The sequence below is a fragment of the Rhipicephalus microplus genome, chromosome 6 (assembly GCF_043290135.1).
Source record: "Rhipicephalus microplus isolate Deutch F79 chromosome 6, USDA_Rmic, whole genome shotgun sequence".
Taxonomy (NCBI): domain Eukaryota; kingdom Metazoa; phylum Arthropoda; class Arachnida; order Ixodida; family Ixodidae; genus Rhipicephalus; species Rhipicephalus microplus.
The window spans coordinates 166,458,978-166,485,116 of NC_134705.1; the positions used below are offsets into that span (position 1 = coordinate 166,458,978).

General features: G+C 47.2%; 1 protein-coding gene across 1 annotated transcript; it reads right to left on the bottom strand.

Annotated features, from left to right (window-relative positions):
- Positions 1 to 230: 230 nt before the first annotated feature.
- Positions 231 to 26,139, bottom strand: LOC142766077 (uncharacterized). The gene is made up of 10 exons (XM_075867910.1): positions 25,899 to 26,139; positions 25,199 to 25,250; positions 12,671 to 12,824; positions 12,032 to 12,181; positions 11,291 to 11,566; positions 8,627 to 8,870; positions 5,097 to 5,159; positions 3,556 to 3,622; positions 1,738 to 1,857; positions 231 to 348 (listed from the first exon to the last, which is right to left on the bottom strand). Exons 1-10 carry the CDS (start codon positions 26,137 to 26,139, stop codon positions 231 to 233), a joined length of 1,485 nt encoding a protein of 494 aa, XP_075724025.1.

Below are 26,139 nucleotides of genomic sequence, written 5' to 3' on the forward strand. Positions count from 1 at the left end.
AACTTCCCCGGCTGCCTATAGTACTTGCACCAGTTCATTGCTGATACACTGGCAACTTGTCCGCCATCTCGACAGGGCGAACACGGTTAGAACACTAACTGCGATTAAATCCATCGCGTATACCTACCTCGACTTTAGTTAGCTTAACCGCGGTCAAGGCTGCCCGAATGATAGGGATAAAAGCGTGGCGGAGAACGCGTGAAAAGTATCGTCCATGCCGGACACACTCACTAGGAGCGCAGGAAGAGGTAGTAGGTGATGAATGCGCACAGCAGGACGGACACGGTGGCCACGGGAAGACCCAGCAGCGTCCACGACAGCGCAGTCACGGCATCGTAGCCGTACGTGCTGCGGGGAAGCCAGGAATGAAAAAAACTCACTCACAAACGCCCACTAATTCACGCTGAAGAGTAAGCCAGCAACAAGATAACGACTCGAAGTCACCCGATAATACTCGTATTTTTTTATGTCCGCAATAGAAAAACGACTCAAGAGCAATCACTAATCCACGTTTTTTAACAAGCCAGCAATAAAAAAAAAGATTCGGGAACACCAACTAGATAGATAGATATATAGATAGATAGATAGATAGATAGATAGATAGATAGATAGATAGATAGATAATTAGATAGATAGATAGATAGATAGATAGATAGATAGATAGATAGATAGATAGATAGATAGATAGATAGATAGATAGATAGATAGATAGATAGATAGATAGATAGATAGATAGATAGATAGATATGGTCAAACTCGCCAAAGTTCAATGAAAAATGCTTCGCGTTTAAAAAGGCGAAGTAGGCCAAGCCGTGTAAAGCTTACGAAAAAACGGAGCTTGTTGATATTAGTGTGTAACGCGGCCTTCTTGGCTGATGCTATTAATTGATTGATATGTGGGGTTTAACGTCCCAAAACCACTATATGATTATGAGAGACGCCGTAGTGGAGGGCTCCGGAAATTTCGACCACCTGGGGTTCTTTAACGTGCACCCAAATCTATCTGTCCGTCTTTAATGCGTGAAACTAGCCATACTTCATCTGCCTGCGAAAATCGACCGCGGCCTCGCCATTTTTCAAACCCTTAAATGGCGATAGCTTCTCTGTATGAAGAAATTTCATTCCGCTTTCAGGCTCAATTGGCATATGGTTCAAGTTTACGTATTTTTGTCAGTTAATTTTTTAGTACGACTCAGTAATATAGTAGTTGGCATTTTCCCTCAAATTGCCATAGGATTACGAAAGACGCCGTAGGCAGTGCTCGACGGCTCAGCCGAAGGTCGCGGGAAAGAATGCCGGCCGCGGTGACAGCATTTTAGGTGGAAGCGAAAACTATCGACGTCTATGTTCTTGGATATGGATGAACGTTAAAGAATCCCAGGTGGTTGAAATTTCCGGAGTAGTCTAGTGCAGTGTCCTTCAAAATATCGTGGTTTTGCGACCATTTAACCACCGCGATTATATCATAACAAATCATGCTCATTCTACGTATATCCGTGTGACAATCATAAATATGCGTTTATTATCATTACAGTTGCCCTTTCATCTAAACATTTTACGTGCGGTTTAGCGGGCACAGCTATTCTTGACAAGAAGCGGCTCGACCGTGGCTCAATATAAAGTCCCTGCCGCTGTCGACAACTTGAACCATCCAATGAAAAATGCGAGAATTCTACAAGATTTTAGGGCGCATCATCTGAGACATCCGGATATGTACGAAGCAGGGATGCGGCTCACAAGTGAAAGTAGTCCCGGAGGTAGAGGCCCGACGTGCTTCCCAGGATGGTGGCCATGCAACCGACGGCGCTGGTGTGCGCCACGTTGATCAGCAGGGCCTTCTTGATCTTGTGAAACCGGCTACAAAGACGAGCATGACCATGAGAGAAGATTCGCAATAAAACAGCTGATAAAAGAAAAATGATGATGAACGCAAATGTTGTCGATATGATGGAAGAGCAAAAATAATTCAGTTAAGAAGGAAAAGAAGGTGACGCAAAAAGGAAAGTCATGTATTACGAAAGAAGAAAAAGAAGAAAGGTGGATGAAACAACAAAAGAAGTTGACGGCAGGTAAAAGCCAGAGGCCCGTGTACGGTGCGGTGTCAGCGCGCGTTTCAGAGCACCAGGTGGCGGAAATTTCCGAAGGCCTCCACGAAGGCGTGTTTCATATACATATCGTGATTTTGAGACGTAAAACTCGGATATTATTATTATTATTATTATTATTATTATTATTATTATTATTATTATTATTATTATTATTATTATTATTATTATTATTATTATTATTATTATTATTATTATTAATAAACGTTGACGACACGCATTAAAGAAAAATGAATTTCTCACTACGATTATGAGATATACGCCCCAAGTTGAATTGAAAGAAGAAAGAGCAAGAACGCGAGGGAACGGAATAAAAACAACAAGAACATAAAAGAGTACAATGAGAGCATATGAAGCGAAAACCAAGACCTTTCAAGAACAAAATGACCTGGAATGACACACCACAGAGACTAAATTCACCCCCCCCCCCCCGCCACTTCTCTGAATGTTCGTTTTTGTTTCAGTTTTAGTATGCATACCCGCACGCATACAAATGCATCCACTAACAAGGGTTAGGTATAGCTGCACCTCCTCTGCTCCCCACACCCCCAAAAGAAAATAAAGTATAGAAAAAATCTGGCTGCGCCTCCGCGAAGTGTTTCCTTATGTCTGTACGCCAGAGCGGTGCAAGATCTGCTTGAGCCTGAACATGAACTGTGAAGCAACTAGTCCAACCTGCCCTTTTGCTTAGCATTCACTCAAGTATTTCTTTATATAAACGGACAAATATTATGTCTTACTTTGTAACTTTGTGTAAACCACACATGAAAGTGCGTATTGCTGCGCATGCGTATGACTTGCCGTAGCATTGGCAGCGTTGAACGGTAGCGGTGAGATGGAATATCGGTTAAAGGGGCCCTGCAGTACTTTTTGAGCATAGCCAGAAAATGCCGCCGATCGGTAGTAGAGGCTCCCGACAACACGCGAGCCAAATATTATAGCGCAGCACGCCGCCTGGAATTCACAATATATTATCAAAGTCAGCTAAAAATATATTTCTTTATTGTCAACAAATCACGGAAAATAAGCCCAGTAAGCCCATCTGTCAGCAATTGGCTGATTTGAACATGGCGCGCTCAGTTGTTACAGAGATCACAGCTAGAGGCCGCTACTTGTCCACGCGTGCGCACGCGATCGCACTGAAAAAGCCGCGTATTCAAAGAAAAAAAAATGCTCGAGGTCACGAGGCACAAGTTACGTACGTTTTTTGTTTACCTCTCCCATCCCTCCCTGCTCAACTTCAAGCGCTTCCGTCTGGACGACAGAAGAGAGAATGTGATTGCAGCGTGTGACAAATCTTTGTAACTCCACTGGTACTCGGCAGATTCTTGAAATTTTTGCGGCGTTCAATATGTGAGGTAATACGCTTTTCCAGTGAATTAATTTCATGGTTACTCCAAAAAATGTTTCATGGCCTCTTTAAGTAAATGAGCCACGATAAGGCACTCACTGCGCTTCCAGAAGGAATACCTTGGCCGTGTTTCGGTGCCTCAGTATGGGGCTCTTCTTCGGCGCGTCTGCAGAAACGAGAAGATCGAATTACATGAACAATGACGGCAGCACGTATACAAGGCGGCATCCAACAATAGACCCCATACACTGTTCGCCAGTGGAACATGTAGTGGCACTCTCTAAAGAAAGTTTACCTGTTTCATACTTGATTTTTTTTCTTCGACAAGAAGACCAAATACAGCATTCGAATAACTTGACACGACTTTACTGCCTGACCCCATGTACCTAATGCAGAGTGTAAGCGAGGGGCTTTATGTTTAGAGTGCCTCGATGCGCTCCTTCGCCTCCGTTCACTGTACATTACGACGTGACACCACGCCCTCTTTCTATCGAGAGGAAGGGCACGCAGATTGGCGTAGCTGTGTGCCCTCTCTCTCTCCAAAGGGAGAGGGCACGGCGCCGCGTCATAAAGCCACTCGCCGACACGCTGCGACGCGTCCGTGTGGTCAGGCTCTTGTGCACTGCGCCTTTACATTCTGGCAAAGATCTTCGTACTATATATATATAGATATATATATATATATATATATATATATATATATATATATATATATATATATATATATATATAGATATATATATATATATATATAAGTCACCAGAAGAAGCGAACGAGCAAACAAAACACGATGCTTTATTGCCAACGTTACGGCCGGGGACCGGCCTTCGTCAGGGCATACGTGTATGCCCTGACGTCCGGGGCATACGTCGTATGCCCTGACGAAGGCCGGTCCCCGGCCGTAACGTTGGCAATAAAGCATCGTTTTTCGTTTGCTCGTTCGCTTCTTCTGGTGACTTATAACTCGACCGGAATCCAGGAAGACTTTCAAGAAATATATATAAATATATATATATATATATATATATATATATATATATATATATATATTAGTTTATCACGAGAGCCCACAAAAGCGGCTGCATTGTATCATACCTACTTACTCTGACGAAGGCCGTGCCACGGCCGAAACGTTAGTAACGGCAATTTCCTTTACAACTGTGCTATCTGCAAGTTAATTCAATATATACATCAAGCGAGTGTCTTCTGTGGATCCAGTGATAAATATAAATTGGCTTGAGCAGACAAATGTACGAAAACTTTTATTATTGCTACGTTTCGGCCGGGGTCCGGCCTTCGTCAGAGACATTTTTTTCCTGACGAAGGCCGGACCCCGGGCGAAACATAGGATTAATAAATGTTTTCGTACGTTTGTCCGCTCAAGCCAATATATATATATATATATATATATATATATATATATATATATATATATATATATATATATATATATATATATATACCTGAACCACCGTACAGACATTCTGCAAAAAGAGTTTTGCTTCTGATTGTTTGAAATAACTTTTACTCTTCGGCGCAGTTACCGCAAGCACACCTATCTCCACATACGTCTGCCTATATATGGTAGCGAAACAATCAGACTGGTCGATACGAAAAAAAAAATGACACATGCGACTTACTGGGATCCTCATTTTCCTCAATCTCTGGTATGACAGCGTCCATGCTAACGATGTATCTCGGATCTACGTCAAACGAGAAGAGAACAAAAAAAAGGAGAATGACAGTTAGATAGTTACAACACACAAAACGCTGGAGCTCGATTTGTTGTCAGCTTGCGCGTAATTCTGAAGGTAATTATCAGCCGCCGGTGACAATGGCGAACAGCAGCAACACACCATGCATCGCGCACAAAACACGCATTGCTCACAAAATGACGACCTTTTTTCAATGAATGGTTAATGAATTCTTTTCCTCGATTAACCATCAATCGTTCGGCACATTAGCTACTAGCCAGCGAGTCGTTATGGATGATAGCATTTTTTTTTGTCGGTTAAACTGCATAATTTGGGGAACGCGCGTTGAAAAGTGGTTTTTAATTTCTGAAGTTTTGCGGGCCGAGACAACGACATCGCGCCAAGGCGTGCCTTCCTGTAGGTCTGCAGAAATTTCCACACCCTGGAGGTCTGCAGCGGCAGATGTTGCAGAATGGCTTGAACAGTTTACACTCGTATGCAGTTTATGCACTTTCAGCTTGCGAAGAAATAAATAGAGCCCGGGTTCTCTTTGCTTGTACGAAAGATAGAAAACGCGACAGCGTGAAGGTTTCACAAATCACCTCTGCCCGGGTAAATATTTAACACAGTTGCTGCTAATAGCGATGGACAACGTATCATGTAAAGCCAAACACTAGGTGGTGGCAGTGGCGGAGCCTGGGAGTGCCATACAACCCGTGCCTCTCCCCCCCCCCTCCTTTCACCAAAACTTTTTTCGCCTTAACATACAGAACACCAAATGACCATTGGCCTGCCCGGCCCTTACTTCAGATAAATTAGCTTTTTTTCATTCATTCGTAGGTATACCCTTACTACTTCTTGTCGATCTTCTTCTTGCTTGGGGACGAATTCATGGCAGACATTCAAAAAGCACCTTTCTAAAATCGAGTTTTACTTGCAGCAGCTTGATTATAGGATAAAATGCAGACATAATAAATATACTTGTTATAAGTTTTGCTGTGCAGGTTACAAGTAAACCTAACTTGCATAGGAGCCTAATCCTGATATGTATCCAGATCTAGCATGGAGGTTTTTGGAGATGATTCGAGTTAAGTGTAACGTTTCATTTTTGCATCAACATACAGTACCTGTAATTGGGTTTTTCGTGTGTGTTAGGGGCGGTCCACCTCTCTCCAATAGTTGAGTACTAAGTACTCAAAGTTGTTAAACACTTTTTCTAAACACATTTGTCCCAAGTTCCTTGTCTGGCTTTCAGTTACAGGAAGCGACTTCGAGTAACCCATTGTTTTATGACTTGGGAATCCGGGACGGCTTTTTGCTTTCCTTAAGTAGAACCTGCTACTCTAGATCGTTACACCTTTAAGGGCAAAGATCTTTAAGGCATAGGATGTCCGCCTCTTGTATGTAGTTGCCACCTCTAGCTTTGGTCCTTAGAATATCCGCCGTATGACGGTACTTCTATATGACGAATATATGATGAAAAGATGCGAGATGGCGGTACTTGGAGTGTCCACTAGCTGGACGGAAAGACAAATGGACCTACAGACAAACGGACATGTGGACAGACGGGTGGACGGACCGACATACAGACAGACATACAGACGAATGGACGCGGCCAGCAGGTTCACGGTTTGCCGATAAAACTCTTCGAAGCTTCGCCCCACTCCATGGATATCGTGTAATATATTTTTTTTCTAAAGACACAACATTGTAGTGAATCTTTGATGGGACAGCTCTCCAACAGAACAGTATATCATATTCAAAATCGTAGAACATTTCTTCTAACACACGTGTTCGGGGAGGCGATCGCGAAGGCCACGTTGAAACTCTTCACGAGCTTCAAATAGCAGAATCAGAAACACGACGTTGGCAAAATGTCGCAGCAGGTAAACCAATTGTGGCATCACCTGTCGGTGGTAAAGGAAACGACTAACAAACCCCCTTGAGCTTCGCCTTTGAGAGCTAAACACGATAGCGATATCCGGTCCCTAGTACATACTTCAACTACATAGTGCTCCATTTTCATTGTACGATGTTACTCGAGAAGTTCATATTATGGATTACGACAATGTAATCGATACACTGAAAGTGGCCCCTGTCACCGAAGCGCTTTCGCATGTGGCCGCGTTGCGTTTAACAGGTAGTATAGTTGAAACCACGAGCAACAATGATTTCGAACTTACTATCATGCACCCGCCACGTGACCTTGACAGAATACGCGCAGTAATGTGTGCGCCTTTAGCAGTGGGTGAGCAGCTGTACACAACGAAGTCGTAATGGTAATCACGTGTTCTGACGCTCGATGGCAGTGTATACGCTTGTACCACACATTCTTGCTGCGATATTACATGTATTGTGAAGCCTGTACACAGAATGCGCGTCTTTCTGAAGCGTGAACGTTGCTTTCAGTGCATTTCCAAGCAAAGGAAGTTTGTGTACAACTGCTCGCCTCACAAACGGGCTGGTTTCTATTCTCACTCGGAGCTAAAAATTTTTATTATTTCATTCGCAACCTTTGCAGTTTTTCGCTCGCGGACAAGATGATTATTTTTCGCTCACAACTACGCCAAAGCCAAAATTTCTCCGAAAAGAGCTTTTTAACGCTATTACGCTCAATAGCACAATGTATGTTTTAGCACTGCAGAGAACGACAATCTTCATTAGGCGTACAGTTCGTTTTCTTCTGCGCCTTGTGTTTGTTTGTTTTTTAAGATAATAGTGCAACTACGAAACGCTTCTGTCTATCTTAAATTATTTCTTAGCTTCTCGCCTCGATAACTCGCTCGATCAGATGGAAGATCGCCGGCACGTTCATTCACTCACCCAGCAGATTTATTCAAGAGCGTATCCGCATTTCGTAACATATTTTCTCAACCGGTTTGATTCGGGAAATCGGGGCACCACTGGCGCAGAGCCACACCGGTGCTTGGGACTTGGTGGCAAATTTGCCTTAGGCAGGTTTGATGCCGGGAAAGCAACCACATTATTAAGACTTACAGAGCGTTTTGAAACAGTGAAAGAACAACCAGTCGTCGCACAATGCGAATAGCGTAACGAGTCACAGACGACCCACTTGGCAGTAGATGTGACACCCACTACTAACCCTGAAGTCGCTGTATCGATTACCTGCCACGGCGGAGGAGTCTTTGACGGAGGCTAAAATGTTTGACGCACATGTCCTTCAATTTAGCCCCAGACGGCCGCAGTTTCCGAAGCCCTCACCACTATGGCGTTCCTCATATTCATATGGGGGTTGCGAGACGTAAAATCTCAGCAATTATTGAAAGTGCAGCACGTGTTTCAGACACACATCTCTCCCCCCGATAAAAACAATAATTTCACTTTTGCATGTGTGCGTACACACGCACTCGAGCCCATACATGGATACGAACATGGCATCAAACATGGCTCCCCCCTCCTACGCACTCCTGCGCGAAGAACATCAGTCACCGCCCAAAGTCGTCATGCGTACGCACCGTCAGGCACACTCCCGTGCAGCTGGTAGTAAGCGCCCGGATTCCGGGCGTCGAAGGGAGCCATGGACGGCACCAGAACGCGAGGTCTCATGTCGTCTTCGTCGTCCTCGCTACTCTCGTCCATCTCGTCGAAGTCGTCCTCGTCGTCGTCGAGAGAGGTGCCACTGGAGGGCGTCTTGCGCGGCGAGATGATCATCACGTGCACGGGCGTCATCACCACGTCTCCGCCCACGGTGGTGCGCACCTGCGTCCGAGGATATCGGCAGCATTGCGTAAACTTTTTAGCGAGAAGCTCTTAGTTCTCGAGATGAGTAGCGTTGTCGTCATCATAACCGGGAAAGTGACCGACGGTGAACAATAGTCACTTTCGGTCACTTTCGGCAAAGTGACCGAAAGTGAACGATGGTACACTTGTGCAGATGTATGTATGAATATATGAGTGTATTATACGAGTGTATGAATATGTCGTACAATGCTGTGAGTGTGTGTCTTAAATTTATTTCTATACAATGTGAAGAGCCTTGTCGTCTGATTTTGTACGTGTCATATTTGTAAATATTTATGGTATTGTGTTCTGTCATTTTTTGCTGCTTCTTCTACTTTGATAACTATTGAAAAATGTAGCACTGCTTTCTGGACGTTTTGGCATTAACCGTAGCGAAGCCACGTCAGGCCGAATGGCCTTTAGCTTCACTTTGTCTTCCTGTGTCTTTTCAGAAATAAAATCTGTTCATTCATTCATTCATTCATTCATTCATTCATTCATTCATTCATTCATTCATTGAGGATGAAAAAGAGCGAACGTGCAGCGGAGGATATAAGGCGGCGATATCGAGGAGAGCGCGAGGAGGAAGGAACGACAGTAACGAGACGACCGGTTCCGCTGCAGCCATCCATGGAACCGCCATAGCGCGCTTCATCGTGCGGTCGCCAATGACGTAATTACTACAGTATGCGGAGCGGGCATTTACCGATATCATATGTAGCAGGGTTCTCAAACTCGGAAACACATTGAGAGCTAACACACAAGGACATAAGGTAGACGACAGCACAATGCGCTAACTTCAACAGTTCTATTTCCAGGAAACACCAAACGCCCTGTTTGTTAGCGCTCAATATGTTTTCGAGTTTCGTTTACCAACACGCCAGGAAAAATGCCAACACTAAAATTCCCAAACTTCCGTACCTCAGGCCGCTCGGTACAGGGAAGAAGGTAAGAGCGGGAGAGAGGGCGGAGTGGTTGTAGTTTGCATATAGTGTCAGCAAACGCACGTTACTTTTTTTAAAAGATCACCTTTCCACATCTCCTGTAGGGACCGTTTCTAAAGGAGATATGAGGAACAGTATTCCAACATAGACTCCAACGACACATCGGTACCAATCGCCACAATGACAAAAACCTGGACACCTATTCTGAAATGAAGTCTTAGGGCTGAAGCTCCTTAAAGCGTGGGTCGCTTCATCCCTTGTATGTATGTAGTAGTACGTAGCCACTGGTGGCACATACCCACTCTATAGCGGGTATGTGCCACAGGGGATGCGAGAGGGGAGATAGCGGTACTTGGAGTGTTCACTAGATGGACGCGCGGACGGGCGGACAGACAGACTAGCAGACGGACGGATGGACGGACGCACGAGCAGGCAGACAGACAGATGGATGGACGGACTCACGGACGGATGCATGGACGGACTTATGGACGGACGGACGACGGACGCATACATGGACGCACGAATGGTAGCGCGGACGGACGGAAGTAAGAGCGAACGGATGGACGGAATCACGGACGGGCTGACGGATGATTCACCCCACTCATCATCATTCACTCCGTGGATATGCTGTGATTTTTTTTCTTCCACGATTATGTTTCAATGTATGGTGCCTCACGAAAACAATAGTTGAGGCGAGTCACGCCTGTATAGCTCACGAACATACTTATCAAGACAGTCGCGTGCGGGCCTCGGGGAACAAGTTACGAGTTTCGCGGGCCGCATATCGGAGACTCCTGATAGGTAGAAATAAAGCGCTGTGTGGATGGAGCCCCATGTGCGGCGGCTGTTGTGGAACGCGCCCACATGCGGCCTTCTGTGGTCTCCAGGCTGGCGAAGAAGTCGTTCTATACACTCGCTCTAAACGGGCTGCACGGAAGAGTCCGCGCGAATCACGCTACTCGCGGCGCTCTTAACGTAAACCGTGCGACTACACGCACACGCCTCTCTCAAATTGTTTGCCTCAACTCACTGCCAAATCAAAACACCTAAACAGCTTGCGCTCAGGATTTGCATCAGGCAGTAAGTATAGTAATCGTCGGTGAACTTTTCGCAGAAAAAGTGGAAGATATTTTCACTTCAAGCGCAGCCTCGCATCATTATATAACATTGCGGTATTACAGCAGCCATCAACGTGGGTGGCTGGATAGGTGGTGCGCCATCTCGCAGCGTAGAGGTGAACTAGGCAAGCACGTAACTTTTACTGCAGAAACTGTAGTGATGAGTATTCTATTTCAATACTGCCGTATCACTAAAGAATATAATAACCACCGAAGTTTCACGAGCCAAAACAACGATATGGTCGTGGGAACGCCATACGGGGTGTAAACGAGGGTTCCACCGTCCATGGCATGCGTATATATCTCCGCCGTGTTACGTTACCAACACGCAACGTACGTTTCTTCGCTTGCCGTGCGCGATGGTAGCCGCGATGATGTCGTGCTGCAGCTCGAACATGGTGGCCTCGACGACGGCGCACATGAGCAGCGTAGCGGAACCGCCCATCAGCAGCTGCGCCGACAGGAAGGTGACGCCCGTGATGCCCAGCAGGATGCCGCGCAGGCGCAGACCGAACGCCTCGATCACGTACAGCGCCACTCGCGAGCACAGCGCCGTCTCCTCGCCCACGGCCACCAGAACGTTCATGCCGAGCAGCAGGATCAACAGGCTGTCCTGGTGATTTGTACGAGAGAACGAAAAAGTGAGACATCTACGCACTGCTTGGGGAACAGCAGAGTTGGCGGCGGCCGCCATAAATTTCCTCCTCCTCAACCCCCCTTCCAGTTGTGATGCTCTTTACGCCCGCCCCTCCTTCGTTTCGCTTTCGCAAACCTTACATCACTCCTCACCCGCTATTCCGTTTACCATCCGTTTACCGCTCAACTTACGCAGCTTCTTATTAGGCTCTCACTTATCTCGATAGCAGCGTTTTCACACAATAGCCTAGACAGTTTGTCCTGGGCTCTTTTCTGCCATGGCTAACTCTCTCTATCTCTCCTACTGCCCTCCTCTCACCGATCCCTAATTGCGTGGAAGCCTCTCAAAAATGTCTCGGTTCAGCACTACGGCTAACAATACGATACTTTTTCGATGCATCTACACAAAGAGGTCACGTCCTGGCCACGTGACGCAACTCACCTCCATGAACATGTGGGAGAGGTCCGAGATGGAGGTGACGCCCGCCAGGGGAAGGACGAAGAAGGGAAGCAGCCAGGCGAGCGGCACCGGCGCGGTGCCCAGCAGGGTCCACGTGACTATGAGCAGACACAGCGACAGGCACCACATCATCTGTAGGGAACCAAACAAGCAAAAATAACACGTGATCGAGCACTTCCGCTCTGCTGTCCAAGCGTATTTGGACAACGCTAAGTACGACTATCCGGGGGCACTGACCCCCGGATAGCCGGGGGTCAGTGCTATAATCGAACTCGCAAGGAAAACGTCTTTCAGCGTTTTCTTGCAACATTTCATATACTAAGATTATCTATGCGACTGCAACTTTTCACCTTTTATGAGTCTTCTACCTTCTAGAAAAAGATACCACTGGAAGTATGTGCTCCTTGTGTGCGCGTTTACAATATTTCCAACGATTTACGTCGCGCCACTTAAACATGCATTCAAAGTCAACGTGCCTTAGTCTCGTTTGACGCCTATAGTACATTGGCTTTGACATACCAGAGAGCACTTCGTACGCGCCAATCAGTGCGGCTCGTTCGCAGCTCTGCACTCATCTGAGGGCAAAATCGACGTGGAACACGTGCGGCGGTGTGTACTCACGTCGCTGTTGACGACAGCCGCCGGCGTCAGGAGTAGGGGTGCCGCGTAGCCCAGCAACAGGCGGACGCTGCACCCCTTTCGACTCGTCTGCTTCCAGTCGACTTTCTTGCCGCTCTGCTTCTTGGAGGAAGGCATGACCCCGACCTGTTTGCGCCTGTGTTCGAAAAAAGAACGGTCACGGGACCCTTAAAACACCGAGGCACCCGGTGATGATGATGTTTGATGTTTTATGGCGCAAGGGCCATTTCACGGCCAAAGAGCGCCAGTTCATCTTACTAAAAACATGGACAATGATTGTGATGAGCGGCTGTATAAGGGCCATAAAATTCCTCGCGGTAAGGCGGGTAAAAACATACAAGTAATAAAATCATGACCATGTCGTGAAAGGTGTGTGCGGTGTGAATAGATGACAAAAGTTGGTGATAATAAAAGACGATGATGGATATGTATGGCATTAGCACAAGTGCCTCACTCGTTCATACCCTTGCGTCCAAGGGCCGTGAGGCAAGTGCTTTCTTGTGTAACCACCGCAGCAAAAACCTCTCTGGAGAGGTCATGCTACGGGATGCCCGGGTATATGATGTGAAAACTATGAATTTCTTTAAAAAACGCTAACAATGATTTGTGACTAAAAAGCGGTTCCCTACCGACGAACATTGCAGGGTGCAAAGGTATATGTTGTCGGTAGGGTAATGGAAAGTGTTTTCTTACAGTGTCCAATTGTTTGCACTCAATTAAAATGTGAAGGACTGTCAATACTTCACCACATCTGTCACACAATGGTGGATCGCCACCGGACAAAAGGTGTGTGTGTGTCGTATATGTGTGTCCTATCCTGAGTCTCGTTAGTATTACCTCTGTATGACGCGATTTCGATACAGGCAGCCAATGACCAAGGTGTGGCTTAATAACGTGTAGTTTGTTTTGTGTGTGTGTATCCCACTTGCTCTGCCAGTATACTCTGAGGTTTCGTTTGAGAGACGGCTTAAGATCAACGGCCGGGATTCATATGGGTGTAGGGGCAGTGCTTTTCTGGACGGATGCAGCGAGCTGATCCGCCCTTACGTTGCCTTGAATCTCACGGTGCCCTGGCACCCAGCACACTACAACATGTTGTTTGAGTGTGTATAGTGTGCATAAAATGGAGTAAAGTAAGACAAGGACTGGGTTTTTGTGTTTTTTAAGAGTGTGCAGAGCCGTTACTACACTGAGGGAGTCTGTATAAATTACTGCTTTTTGTATTTGTAATTGCTTGATGTGTTTAGCCGCCACAAGTATCGCGTAGGCTTCCGCTGTGAAGATACTTGTGCCTGGATGTAGAGGGCCAGCATCCGAAAAGGATGGGCCGACAGCAGCGTAGGACACAGAGGAGTTAGACTTGGAGGCATCTGTAAAGAACTCAGGACGTGTGTATTTGTGTTGAAGTTCCAGGAAGTATGTTCGGATATGGGCAATAGGCGCATGTTTTGTAACTTCAAGAAAGGACACATCACAGTCTATAGTCTGCCACTGCCACGGTGGCAGATATGCTACAGGAGCCATTAAACTATGTTCAAGTGAGACTCCAGTTTCCTCAGCTAGACCTTTCAGGCGAACTGAGAAGGGCTGCCTCATCGAAGGCCTGTTTTGAAACAGAATGGAGCTCGACAAATCAATAATAGTGGAGTATGAGGGGTGCTTCTTATCTGCTTTCACCTTAAGGAAATAAACAAAGGACATGTAAGTTCTCTGCAGATGAAGCGACCACTCATTCGACTCAACATAAAGGCTTTCTACGGGGCTGGTGCGAAAAGCACCCGTAGAAAGGCGAATGCCCAAATGGTGCACGGGGTCCAGCATCTTCAAAGCACTTTGTGTTGCAGACTGATAAACAATGGCCCCATAATCTAAGCGGGTGCGAATGAGGCTTCGATACAGATTCATGAGACATTGCCTGTCACTACCCCACGTAGTACGTGACAATACTTTTAAAACATTCATGGCTTTTAAACATTTTGTTTTTAGATACTTGATGTGCGGTACGAAGGTCAACTTGTTGTCCAAGATTAATCCTAAGAATTTATGCTCCACATTGACAGACAGACGTTGACCGTTCAATGCAATGTCAGGTTCTGAGTGCATGCCTCTTATTCGGGAGAACAAGACACACGTGCTCTTTAGTGGGTTCAGTCGGAATCCGTTTTCCTCTGCCCATTTGGAGACCTTGTTTAAACCTAACTGAATCTGTCGCTCACACATTACCAGGTTGCAAGATCTAAAGCCAAGCTGGACGTCGTCGACATATGTACAATAAAACATATTGCGGGGGATGGACAAGTGCAAGGAATTCATCTTGACGAGAAAAAGTGTGCAGCTAAGTACACCACCTTGTGGCACGCCTGTTTCCTGGACGAATGTTTGGGAAAGAGCCGTGCCCACTCGGACACGGAATGTCCGGTTTGACAGGTAACTTTCGATTATGTGGAACATTCTTCCGCGCACGCCAAGGTGGGACAGGTCTCTTAGAATTCCGAAACGCCATGTAGTATCATAAGCCTTTTCGATATCGAGGAATACAGAGAGAAAATATTGTTTATGGACGAAGGCGTCCCTGATCTGTGCCTCGATACGAACAAGGTGGTCTGTGGTGGATCTACTTTCTCGAAACCCGCACTGAAATGGGTCGAGCAAATTGTTTGTTTCAAGGAAATGTACAAGTCTGCAGTTTATCATTTTTTCGAAGATTTTGCACAAGCAGCTTGTGAGTGCAATAGGCCTATAACTCGAAGGTAAAGAAGGGTCCTTGCCCTCTTTCAAAATGGGAATTATAATAGCCTCTTTCCAGGAGTTAGGGATAGTGCCAGAAAACCAGATAGCATTGTACAAACAAAGTAAGGTTTTTCGTGTTTCGATCGGTAGGTTTTTTAACATTTCATAAACGACACGGTCAGAACCTGGGGCAGAAGTACTGCAGGAGTTTAGAGACATTCGCAGCTCAGCCAGACTGAACGCTTGATTATATGCCTCGTATCTAGTGCATTTGTGTTCGAGTTTCTGCTTTTCTATTCTTGTTCTGTATTTTTGGAAAGTGTCAGTATAGTGGGATGAGCTGGACACCTGTTCGAAGTGTGCACCGAGGAAGTTTGCCTGATCTTCCAAGGTGTCACCCTGAGTGTTTACAAGTGGAAGTGTGTGTACTTGTTTTCCTGCTATCCTACCGACCATATTCCAGACTTTAGCTTCCTGTGTGTATGAATTGATCCCTGACAAAAACTTCTGCCAGCTTTCTCTTCTGGCCTGCCGACGCGTTCTCCTGCCTTGAGACTTTATTTTCTTGAAGGTGTCAAGATTTTCGGCTGTCGGTGAGTTCCGAAGCAGCCTCCAAGCTCTGTTTTGCTGTTTGCGCGCGTTTCGGCATTCAGAATTCCACCATGGCACACGCCGTTTTCCAGGGTGTCCATTTGTTTGTGGGATGCATTTTGTTGCAGCATCAATCAAAAATGCTGTGAAGTAGTCGACAGCAACATCAATGCTTAAAGTACATATGTCACTCCAATCTATACGAGCGATGGTATGGAACCGTTCCCAGTCGGCTCTGTTTATGAGCCATTTGGGAACACAGGGTGTGCACTCAGTTGCTGTGGTTGTGCTCAAAACTACGGGAAAGTGGTCACTTCCGTACAGATTACTGACGACTTTCCACTGGAGTAGAGGCACAAGAGATGGAGACACTATGCTTAGGTCTATGGAGGAGTAGGTGTTATGTGCGAGATTATAATAGGTTGGTTCTTTTCTATTTAGGAGACATGCGTTCGACGAGAGAAAGAATTGTTCAATCAGTCGACCTCGCGCGTCGCAACGAGAGTCTCCCCATAGCCTGCTATGCGCATTGAAGTCTCCAAGGAGAACATAAGGCTCCGGAAGTTCATCAATTAAAGAGTGTAAATCACGTTTTTGCAGCTGATAGCTAGGAGGGATGTAAATAGTGCAGATTGTGATTAGTTTATCAAAAAGAACCGCTCGAACAGCCACTGCCTCAAGGGATGTTTGGAGTTGTAAGTGTGTGCATGCAATTCCTTGATTCACTATGATGGCAACACCTCCGGATGATGTCATGGCATCATCACGGTCCTTTCGAAAAATAACGTATTTGCGAAGAAAATTTGTGTGTTTTGAATTAAGGTGTGTTTCTTGTACACACAGCACTTTTGGTGAGTGTTCTTGTAGGAGTTCTTGGATGTCGTCAAGGTTTCTTAGAAGGCCCCTGACGTTCCATTGTATAATTTGAGTGTTCATGGTGAATGTAAAATAATGCTGTGTGTACGAAAAGCGAGTGGCTGTTTAGACGGGGAGTTTGAGTTCACTTAACAGGGCCGTCACCAGGCCCTGTTATCGGCTTTTTTGTTTTCTTGGCGCGCTCCAAGGAGCCACGCCGCTCTTTCGGCACCAAGGGTACCGACGTATCCATTGCCTCCTCGGAGGCACTGGATGCCCGCACGTGCGGGCTGCTAGTTCGAATTTCGGGCCTCGCCTGTTGAGGTGAGGCCTTGAGACCCGAGGACTCTGGAGTCTCCGGTCTCTGTTTGGGAGTAGACGGTGTAGCCTGGGCTACAACCGCCTTGGGGGCAGGTGCCACAACCTCCGGCTCGGTATGCGCGGGCCGAAGGAGTTGCGAGGGCTGGTGCGACACTGCCCCCTGGCGCGCCGCATCAGCATATGTGGGGCCATAAAATGGCGAGACTCTTTTTCTTGCTTCTTTAAATGTAATGTTTTCTTTTATCTTTAGAGTGATGATCTCTTTTTCTTTTTTCCAAAAAGAACAGGAACGCGAGTACGCGGCATGATTACCACCACAGTTCACGCAGTGTGCAGGTGCTTCGCAGTTGTCGGAGGCATGGCCCACGACTCCACATAGAGCACAAGTTTTCCGGCCACGACAGCTTTGCGAGCCGTGGCCATATCTCTGACATTGGAAGCAACGGCGGGGGTTGGGAATATATGACCTCACGGATGTCTTTGCATACCCAGTCTGAATGGTTTCCGGCAAATCGCTCGAAGCAAAGGTCAGTACTAAGTGTTTGGTTGGTATTTCTTTTTGATCTCTTCTTATCTTAATCCGCTGTACGTTTGTCACGTTCTGGCTCTTCCATCCTTCCAGAAGTTCAGCTTCGGTCAGGTCAAGCAAATCTGCGTCCGATACGACCCCGCGAGATGAGTTCATGGACCTGTGTGGCGTAATACTGATGGGTGTGTCTCCAAACGTTGTGAGGGTGTTCAGTTTATCGAATTGGTCTTTGTCACGTATCTCAAGAAGTAGATCTCCGCTGGCCATTTTGGTAACCTTGTACCCAGCACCGAGAGTTTCGGTTAAGCATCTAGCCACTATGAAGGGGGATACAGTTCTGGCTTGCTTGTTAGTTTTTTCACAGTGTATAACGTGGAAACGAGGAAACAATTGTCTTGGCCGGTTGAAAAAATTGATGTCTTCGGTGCGTACCCGCTTTGAGGAGGCACGATCACTAAGTGAAGGAAATGCTTTCTGCATGCTAATTGTATGTTGTTCAGCAGCGTTGGCGGCCACCCACCACGGAGCCCAACGAGGGGACGCTGCAAGTTTGCGGATGCTAAAAGCTTGCAGACGTCAGCCGTACAACCCTGCTATAACCCAATGCGCATAGGCCAAGGTAGGCTATTTGCACAGGGTTAACCCTTGCCGCCGTGAAAATTGGAAGTAAGCAGAAGAGAGAAGTAGACAGGAAAGCTAAAAAAGTAAGAAAGACGAAGATGTAGGGAGAGAGAGATAGGAAAAGGCGACTGCCGATTTCCCCTGGGTGGGTCAGCCCAGGGGTGCCGTCTACGTGAAGCCGGGGCCAAAGGGGTGTGTTGCCTCTGCCAGGGGGCCTTAAAGGTCCAATCACCCAGCGTCGGCTCAACCCCCAGGATCCCCTTTTCCCCGGACACGGCAAAGCCACGCACGGCTAGGCGTGGGAGGGAGTAGAAACTCCCCCGTTAGCTCGGGTCCGTGGTGTCGCTACACACCAAACGCCTACTTGCGCAGGCGCCCCTGCGGGGCCGAGGCACCCGGCTATACTCGAAACTGAACGTACAGCTCATCATGCTTCCTGTGGGCCTGGTACTGTACTTTAAGAAACAGGAAGATGAACTCAGCGGAAAGCCACACGAAGACAAAGGAGAAGAACAACCACACAGGACAAGCGCAGGACAAGCGCTGAACTTACAGCTGAATGTTTATTGAAGAATTGTACACACACCCCAACGCAACAATCAGCAGCGCATGCGTAAAAAGACCATCTGAGCCATGTCAAGCTTACGCGCCTGTATAGCTTGAATGGTGTGAAACAACAATAAAACTAAACGCGAAGCTTACCAGCTATTTAGAAACGCAAATCCTTTCTCTGTGAGACAAACGAAAGTTTATCTCGCGCATGACATTTTGCCCTGCTTCCCGATTTCAAAGGCCTGCCACCAAACCTGCATGTCGCTCGTAATTATAAGGTTATACTAAGCACGAACGGTTTCATAATGAATAAAATGCGTGGCCACTACGCACTGAACAATGAAATTGAATAAAGGGTAGTTAATTCAAACGACGAAAACCGTAAACCAATAACGCATTTAGCCAGGTGGCTCGATGAAGGTTACATTAGCGCCTTATGAGCCCCTGAGTGAAACAACTTTATTGATGATCCGGCATAAAGGGGGAACTTGATTATACAGAGACCTGGAAAACTGGGGCAGTTTGTTGACGTTCGAAGTTTAACGGACAAGGAGATAAACGGCTTGCCATACTTGCATTTCTCCTTCCGAGCGGCTTAGGCCGTGACATCTGTGCAGATACTTCAATGCAACGTTGAAGCCATCTCCGCACGGGTCTCAACATCGTGTGCAGAGTGGAGAGATTGTTTTTCAGTAGCTTTGCTTTCCTTAAAGGGGCGTCTTGCCCTTGAACAATAATTGTCTCCTGCATCGCTCATACACGTTTCCTTTCCTGAACATTATGCGCACGTTACTGTCCTTTGAAGAGTGCTACCTCCCCCTGCATGCTAACTAGCCTGCCGCTCGTTACTTGGAAGCATCGAATGTTCAGCGTTTTAAAAAAATTTGAATGGCACGCAGGCGAGGTTTTGACAATTCAAAGAGGCCCTGCAACACTTTTTGAGCGTGGTCAGCAAACGCTGCCGATCGGCCGTCGAGGCTCCCTGAAACGCGGGAGCCTAACTATCTATTGTACAGCACGCGTGTGCTGGGATTTCGATTGAATTCTCAAAGCCAGCTATAAATCAGTCCCTCTCCTCTCTACAAGTGAAGTCATATACACAAAGTACTGCGTAATACAACCAAGTGTACGGCGATTGGCTGACTTGAGCTTCGCGAGCAACGTTGTCACCGTGGCCACCACCGGGTGCCTCAACATGCGCGCTCTCGCGATCACTGAAACAATCAAGTGCTCAAGGTCATGAGGCCCGCTGACGAAGGGACTCATCCCTTTACATAGATGTCGGCAGGACATAGTCTTAATCGGGGTGGTGCAAAACCGTGTGGCATCATGGCTGAGCGCTGGGGTGAAGGAAACGCTAGTTTAGCTTGAAGGGGGCAAGTGCCCATTTTGCACCCCCTTGCCGACGTGTAACCCGTGTAACCCCATAGTGAATAAGAACCGACGACAAAGCTCGGTCCAATATAAGGTTCATAATTTCTTCACTAAAGTCACGAACTATCGTAAATGGTTTGTGCTTGTAGGGCTTTTATGTTGTTCCATCCAAATTCGATAATGATATTAGGCTATTGTTAAACCTTTTTTTTTGACCCACATATGTCACGCGACTCCATCGACATCTCCTTCTTGCGCAGCTTCCAGCGAACCAGCTGGCGCGAAAGGAGAAAGCACTCAAAGCGTGCGCCTACTCCTCGAAACTCATCTAGTATTAGGCGCCGAATGCCTAACCGTTTTATTGAAATCGCAATTATGTGAACAGCCCCGATGCATTCAGCCATCGCCGTTGGCGGTGCTGTTGGGTCCATTGTGAAGTACAAATCGTAAACTTCTACTCGCGCGTCGTTTGTTAAATGTGCGAGTGAAAGCGTGTGAACGTAGCCGATGATCATGCCTGAAGGGTAGCTACTACACCGCGGGAAAGGCCCATAGGGCGGGGTCGCATGGCTTAGGCAGAAACTTTGCTCAGTCGCGATCAGAATTTGGGGACGTTTGCACGTGGCGCTATCTCTTGTCGGTGAGAGTGGTGGCATGCCGTAACTAAATGGGAAATAGGCGAAAATAGTATACCTGACAGGAAAAGATAGTTATGGGAAACGACTTCCCGGTTCTGCATAGCAGACTTAATAAAACATTCTGTAACGTTACAGTGTCGCACCATAAACCACGTGGCTTCCCAGAGTGTTTGAATATTTTCCAATGGGCCCCATGTATTTCTAAAGGGTGGTGTTCAATTGTTTCGGGAAGCCAGACATCATGTAGTACGATACTGAAGTTTCGACAGATTGTTGCACTAGGTCTCTGCCATTATATATCTCGTAGTCGTTTTCAATAATTAGCTTAAATATATAAAAACATACAATTTTCTCACCTATTTACCATTCAGTAATGCCAGGACACCGTTGCTGCCGCTGAGAGATGGCGCCAAGTACACGTCCCTAAATCCTGGGAATGATTAAACGTAACTATCGGCGTAGCGTCCACGATAGACGCATCGCACAGATACAAGGTCCACGGCTATACCTCTCACTTACCTACGCGGTAAACGCTCTCGGTGTAACAAGTTGCGGCGCCTTCGCAGTCCCGATCCCCTCCTGAGCACCAGACACGTTCCAGAGGTGGGAAGCGCTTGAGGACAGAACGCTGCCGTACCACGATGCCCTACTTGGAGAGATCGACCTACGCAGGCTGCCACGATTCTTCTTCACCGTTCTCGGTGCGCGTTGCACGAGGTCGTTGCTTCCTCATCTTCTTTTCCACGTGATGCACGACGGACGATCGACGACGAAGCCTTTATTTTCAGAAAGTGGGAGGAGTTGTACATTTCGAAAAGGTAAAACGTTTTGTACGTTACAGAAAAAAAAAACTTGGAGGACGCTTGAGCTGCACCGTCAAGAATAAATGTCGTTTCGATTGAGGCGGAGATGTGCGAGGCCCTTGAACTACATGGTACCAATGTTAGGAACCGTCCACTACGCGTTTTTAACAATCACAACGTGGTTTTGAGTCGTTAAACTCCAAATATTATTATTATAAAAACAGAAAGCGATAGCATTTAATCAGGCATTGTGCGTATCGCTACCTCAATTGCAAACCCCGTTGCAAACAAGTCCCAAGCGCCGGTGCTGCTTAGAGATAAAATACAGGGCTGGTACACAGCGGACCCCGGTTTGATTCCCACTGCGCTTTTGGTACCAGTTTCTTTTATTTCGAGCAAAGTGACATAACAAATTAACCAAGAAGCAGTCAGTTGCATGGAGACAACTCCAAACAGACACTTTTCCAAATCCAGTGATCTTTCGCCTCTGTTACCCTGACCTGTATTCGACAGATAAATGCAAAGCATGCGATTCCCGGGCAACCGTGGGGCATATGTTATGGGAGTGCTCGAGTCTCAATGACGCAGTCAGCACTACAAACATGGAGGCAGGGTCGAACCGCAGGGTGCACTGGGAGGCGGCTCTGCTCAGCTCCGCAAGTATGAGCCGTCCAGCGAGCCGAGGAAGCCACCCGAGCCCAAGGGCTCGCGGCCGATGCCCAGGCCGGGGTTCAAGCTCGCACCGATTTATCATCGCCGGACTCTTAATAAATGTTGTTTTTTCTCTCTCTATCGAGGAAAGTGGTTACGGACACCGGCGGCGACTACGGATGACAACTGCGCCGCGTGTGAACTGAGTTTTGATCTCATCCATCCATCCATCCATCCATCCATCCATCCATCCATCCATCCATCCATCCATCCATTCATCCATCCATCCGTCCATCCGTCCGTCCGTCCGTCCATCCGTCCATCCATCCATTCATCCATCCATCCATCCATCCGTCCGTCCGTCCGTCCGTCCGTCAATCCATCCATCCATCCATCCATCAATCAATCAATCAATCAATCAATCAATCAATCAATCAATCAGTCCATCAATCTGCCTGTTCATCCGTCCGTCCGTCGCTCCCGGTGCGTATATATCCTAGCATAGCCGAGCTAACCCACGGCTAAGCTTTTTTTTTTGTTGTTTCGTTTTGCATCAGAGAAGCAAAGTTTATTCAAGGAAAGAGAGAAAGGGGGATGTCGGGGCTTCTAGTGTTGGGTCTCTACAAGCGAAAGGCCGAGGCCTTAGAAAGCCTTGAAAATCTTCAACCAGACGCGAGTGCGACCTGAAGGAATGACTTCAGTAAGTTTGGAAAGGCTAGTTTTGGTTCCAAGCTGTACAAGACATCACTATACTATGTACGAGTTTCTTGACAAGTGCTCGCGCAAGATACGTACTTTTGCCTAAGGTACGTACTAATTATGGTAAACTAGGTGCTGAATTTTCATCTATAGCATTTTGGAGCACTCTACGAGCTGTTATTAAAACTGCAAGAAACTTGCATCACTATAAGAAAAGTATGAAGACTGTATGAAGAACATATTTGACTAGTCATAACATGAAAATCATGACATGTATGTCATGAATGTCTTGATTTAGATTTCATGGTTCTGCAGCACTTGCGGTAGTTTCGTTCACATGGCATGTTGCAAATTTGGTATGATATGGCATGATTGCATGGCAAACACAAGCGACAAACCCTCACATGAAAATCATGACATGCGTTTCATTTAACAACATCACTACATTCCACGCTCGTGATGCGCTCGCGGCCGTTTCGCTAGCTGAACATGTACCAAACTCGGCATTACGTGACGCGAACGAACGACATAGGTAAATGACACACCCAAGCATGATAATCTCGAGATGCGTGTCATGTAACAACATGACTACATGCCACACTGATGATGCGCTCGCGGCCGTTTCGCTAGCTTCACATATGCCAAATTTGGTATTACGTGACGCCAACTGATGGCGAAGGCATGTTACTGGTGCAAACATGAAAATCATGAGATGGGTGTCATGTGAGAACATGACTACATGCCGCAGTCAACGCCCATACATTTCGACGGGACACAGTGCGCGTGCTCGTTGGCGTTCATTTCGTTGCGTCGCGGCGGCGTTGCCACGCCAGGCGCCGGTCCTGCCATATACTAGCAAGCGCGCACCACGCTGCGTTGCTTTGACGCATGCGCGTTTCAGCGCGTCCGGCGTCCCTCCGTCACGAAAAGAGGGAGACGCAGTGTTGTTTGGATAACGCATCGCATTTCGTGCCGGTTGCCGTCGGGCCGTGCCGACAGACGCTGGTCGCACCTGGCATTTGACTATAGAACGCTAGCATTTTGCTAACGCAGCGTCGCTGTGCCCAGCGTGCGCGCGCATCAACGCTACATCGGAGTATATTGGGTCCTTGATGATGCGCTCTCAGCCGTTTCGCTAGCTCCACATATATTATTTCGTATTACGTGACGTCAATGAATGACGAAATATATGATTCATGCAAACATGATAATTCTGACACGCGTGCCATGTAAGAACATGACAACATACCTCGCTCATAGCGTGCTCGCGGCCGTTTCGCTAACTCCACACACTAAGTTTGGTATCCCGTGACATGAATAGATGACGAAGGTGAACGACACATCCAAACATGATAATCATGACACGGAAGTTATGTACCGCATCATTTACCTCCACCTCGTAACGTTGTGCTGTTTTCAAAGTGACGTATCAACATTTCTTATTCGTGCTTGGCATGTATCAGCCAATTTTCTTTGCACGCGCCATCCATCTCTGCTCAGCTTCCAGCGCTTTCGATGGGACTAGAGGATGCAATAGCGGCGTATGACAAATGTTTGTAAATTCAATCGTACACGACGGCTTCTAAAAATGTTTTTGTGGGAATGAATTCGTGAAGAAGTGTTACTGGATCCCTTGAAGGGCAAGGCAACGTACACATCTGTAGGTTAAAAGGGTGTCTATCCAATTTTTTTTAGATTGCACCAAGTGTGGTGCCGCGACTCGCCACTTATACCATATCTCGTGAGAACCCTTTCAGCTGACGGCACAAGCAAGTGCAGCCTTGGAGATGAGGCCCTCCCGATATAGCTTCTAAACTCAAAGGTTTTGTGACACTCGATACAGATCTTGAACATAAAGGTTTCACAGCTTGATATTGCGGTATAGTACTCGGGAAACTTCATGCCGCAAACTGCAAAGACGACGAGTTTTGGATTCGTGCATTTATTAGACTTAACACACTTTAGAAAATACGAAGCCAAGGAAACGAATACTAAAGCGAAATATCAACAAAATAAAGAGAATAATCTCCGCGAAGAACCCCACCCAGAGTCCCAGCCTTGGTCGACTTGTGCTTCTTGGTACCGGACTTATGAAGCCCGCTGCTTAGCACTCTGGGCACGCCTTGGACCTTCTGAGATGCATTACTGGCCTCGGACATCCAAGGCAATCACTGCCGATGCCAAGTGAACACGGTCGACTGCACAAAGGAGCTTAGAGGTCGCGAAGCACAGCAGCTCTGCTGTTCAACGCAAGGTGAACAAGACCCCGGAAGTTGCTCGTCATCGTCGTCTCGTCTTCATCGCAGCAGAGAAGCGAACCACCAGTGTCCCTCTCTCGCTTCCAGCGTTCGGACGACGACGGCGACGACGACGACTCTCCCGTCTCATGCGCCAGGTCCCGGCCGAAGCGATTTACGTGCCCATCGACGCCCGTGTCGCACCAATGCTACGACAACATCGACGCAGGACAACGTCGATGCCGGGACAGCGAGCTCGATTCCTGGGTAGCGAGACCTTCTGCGATCGCTGATTTTCGATGCCCCACCAGGAGTCTCGGAGTCTCGCTGAATGTAGGAATGGCAATGGGTGGGTTGGCAGCCGCGACGAGGGGATCGAACGACGCCGAGCTAACACTAGCTTGTCTTCTACAATTACGAAGAGTCTCCGTGGTCGCGAGTATGGTCCATGCAAAGGAAAGCGTCGTCCAATAGGCCGGCCTGCCCCGAAGGACAGCATGAAGTGCCATCGCAGAGCTCTGCAACGTTCTTCTTCGGTGTCTTCGGTTACAAAACCGTTGCAACAGCGACGTTGCATTTCAAGTTCATCGTTAATGCTCCGTAACTCACCAGCGACGCCACAGCAGATCACAGAGTTCGAACCACCACGGATAGTGTGGAACGGTTGGCTGATTGGTTGGTTCCTCAACGTTTTGGCGGCGAGAGGGCATGTGTCCAACGGCCGTTTAGTGCCCGAGCAGCGCTTCTCCTCTTCGTCGGTTTTGAAGAAGCGCTGTACCGAAGCAGCAAAAGTCATAGCGCAGGTGTCTTCCGACTGCTTGCCCAGGGACTCGTCTTGCTCAACCTTCAT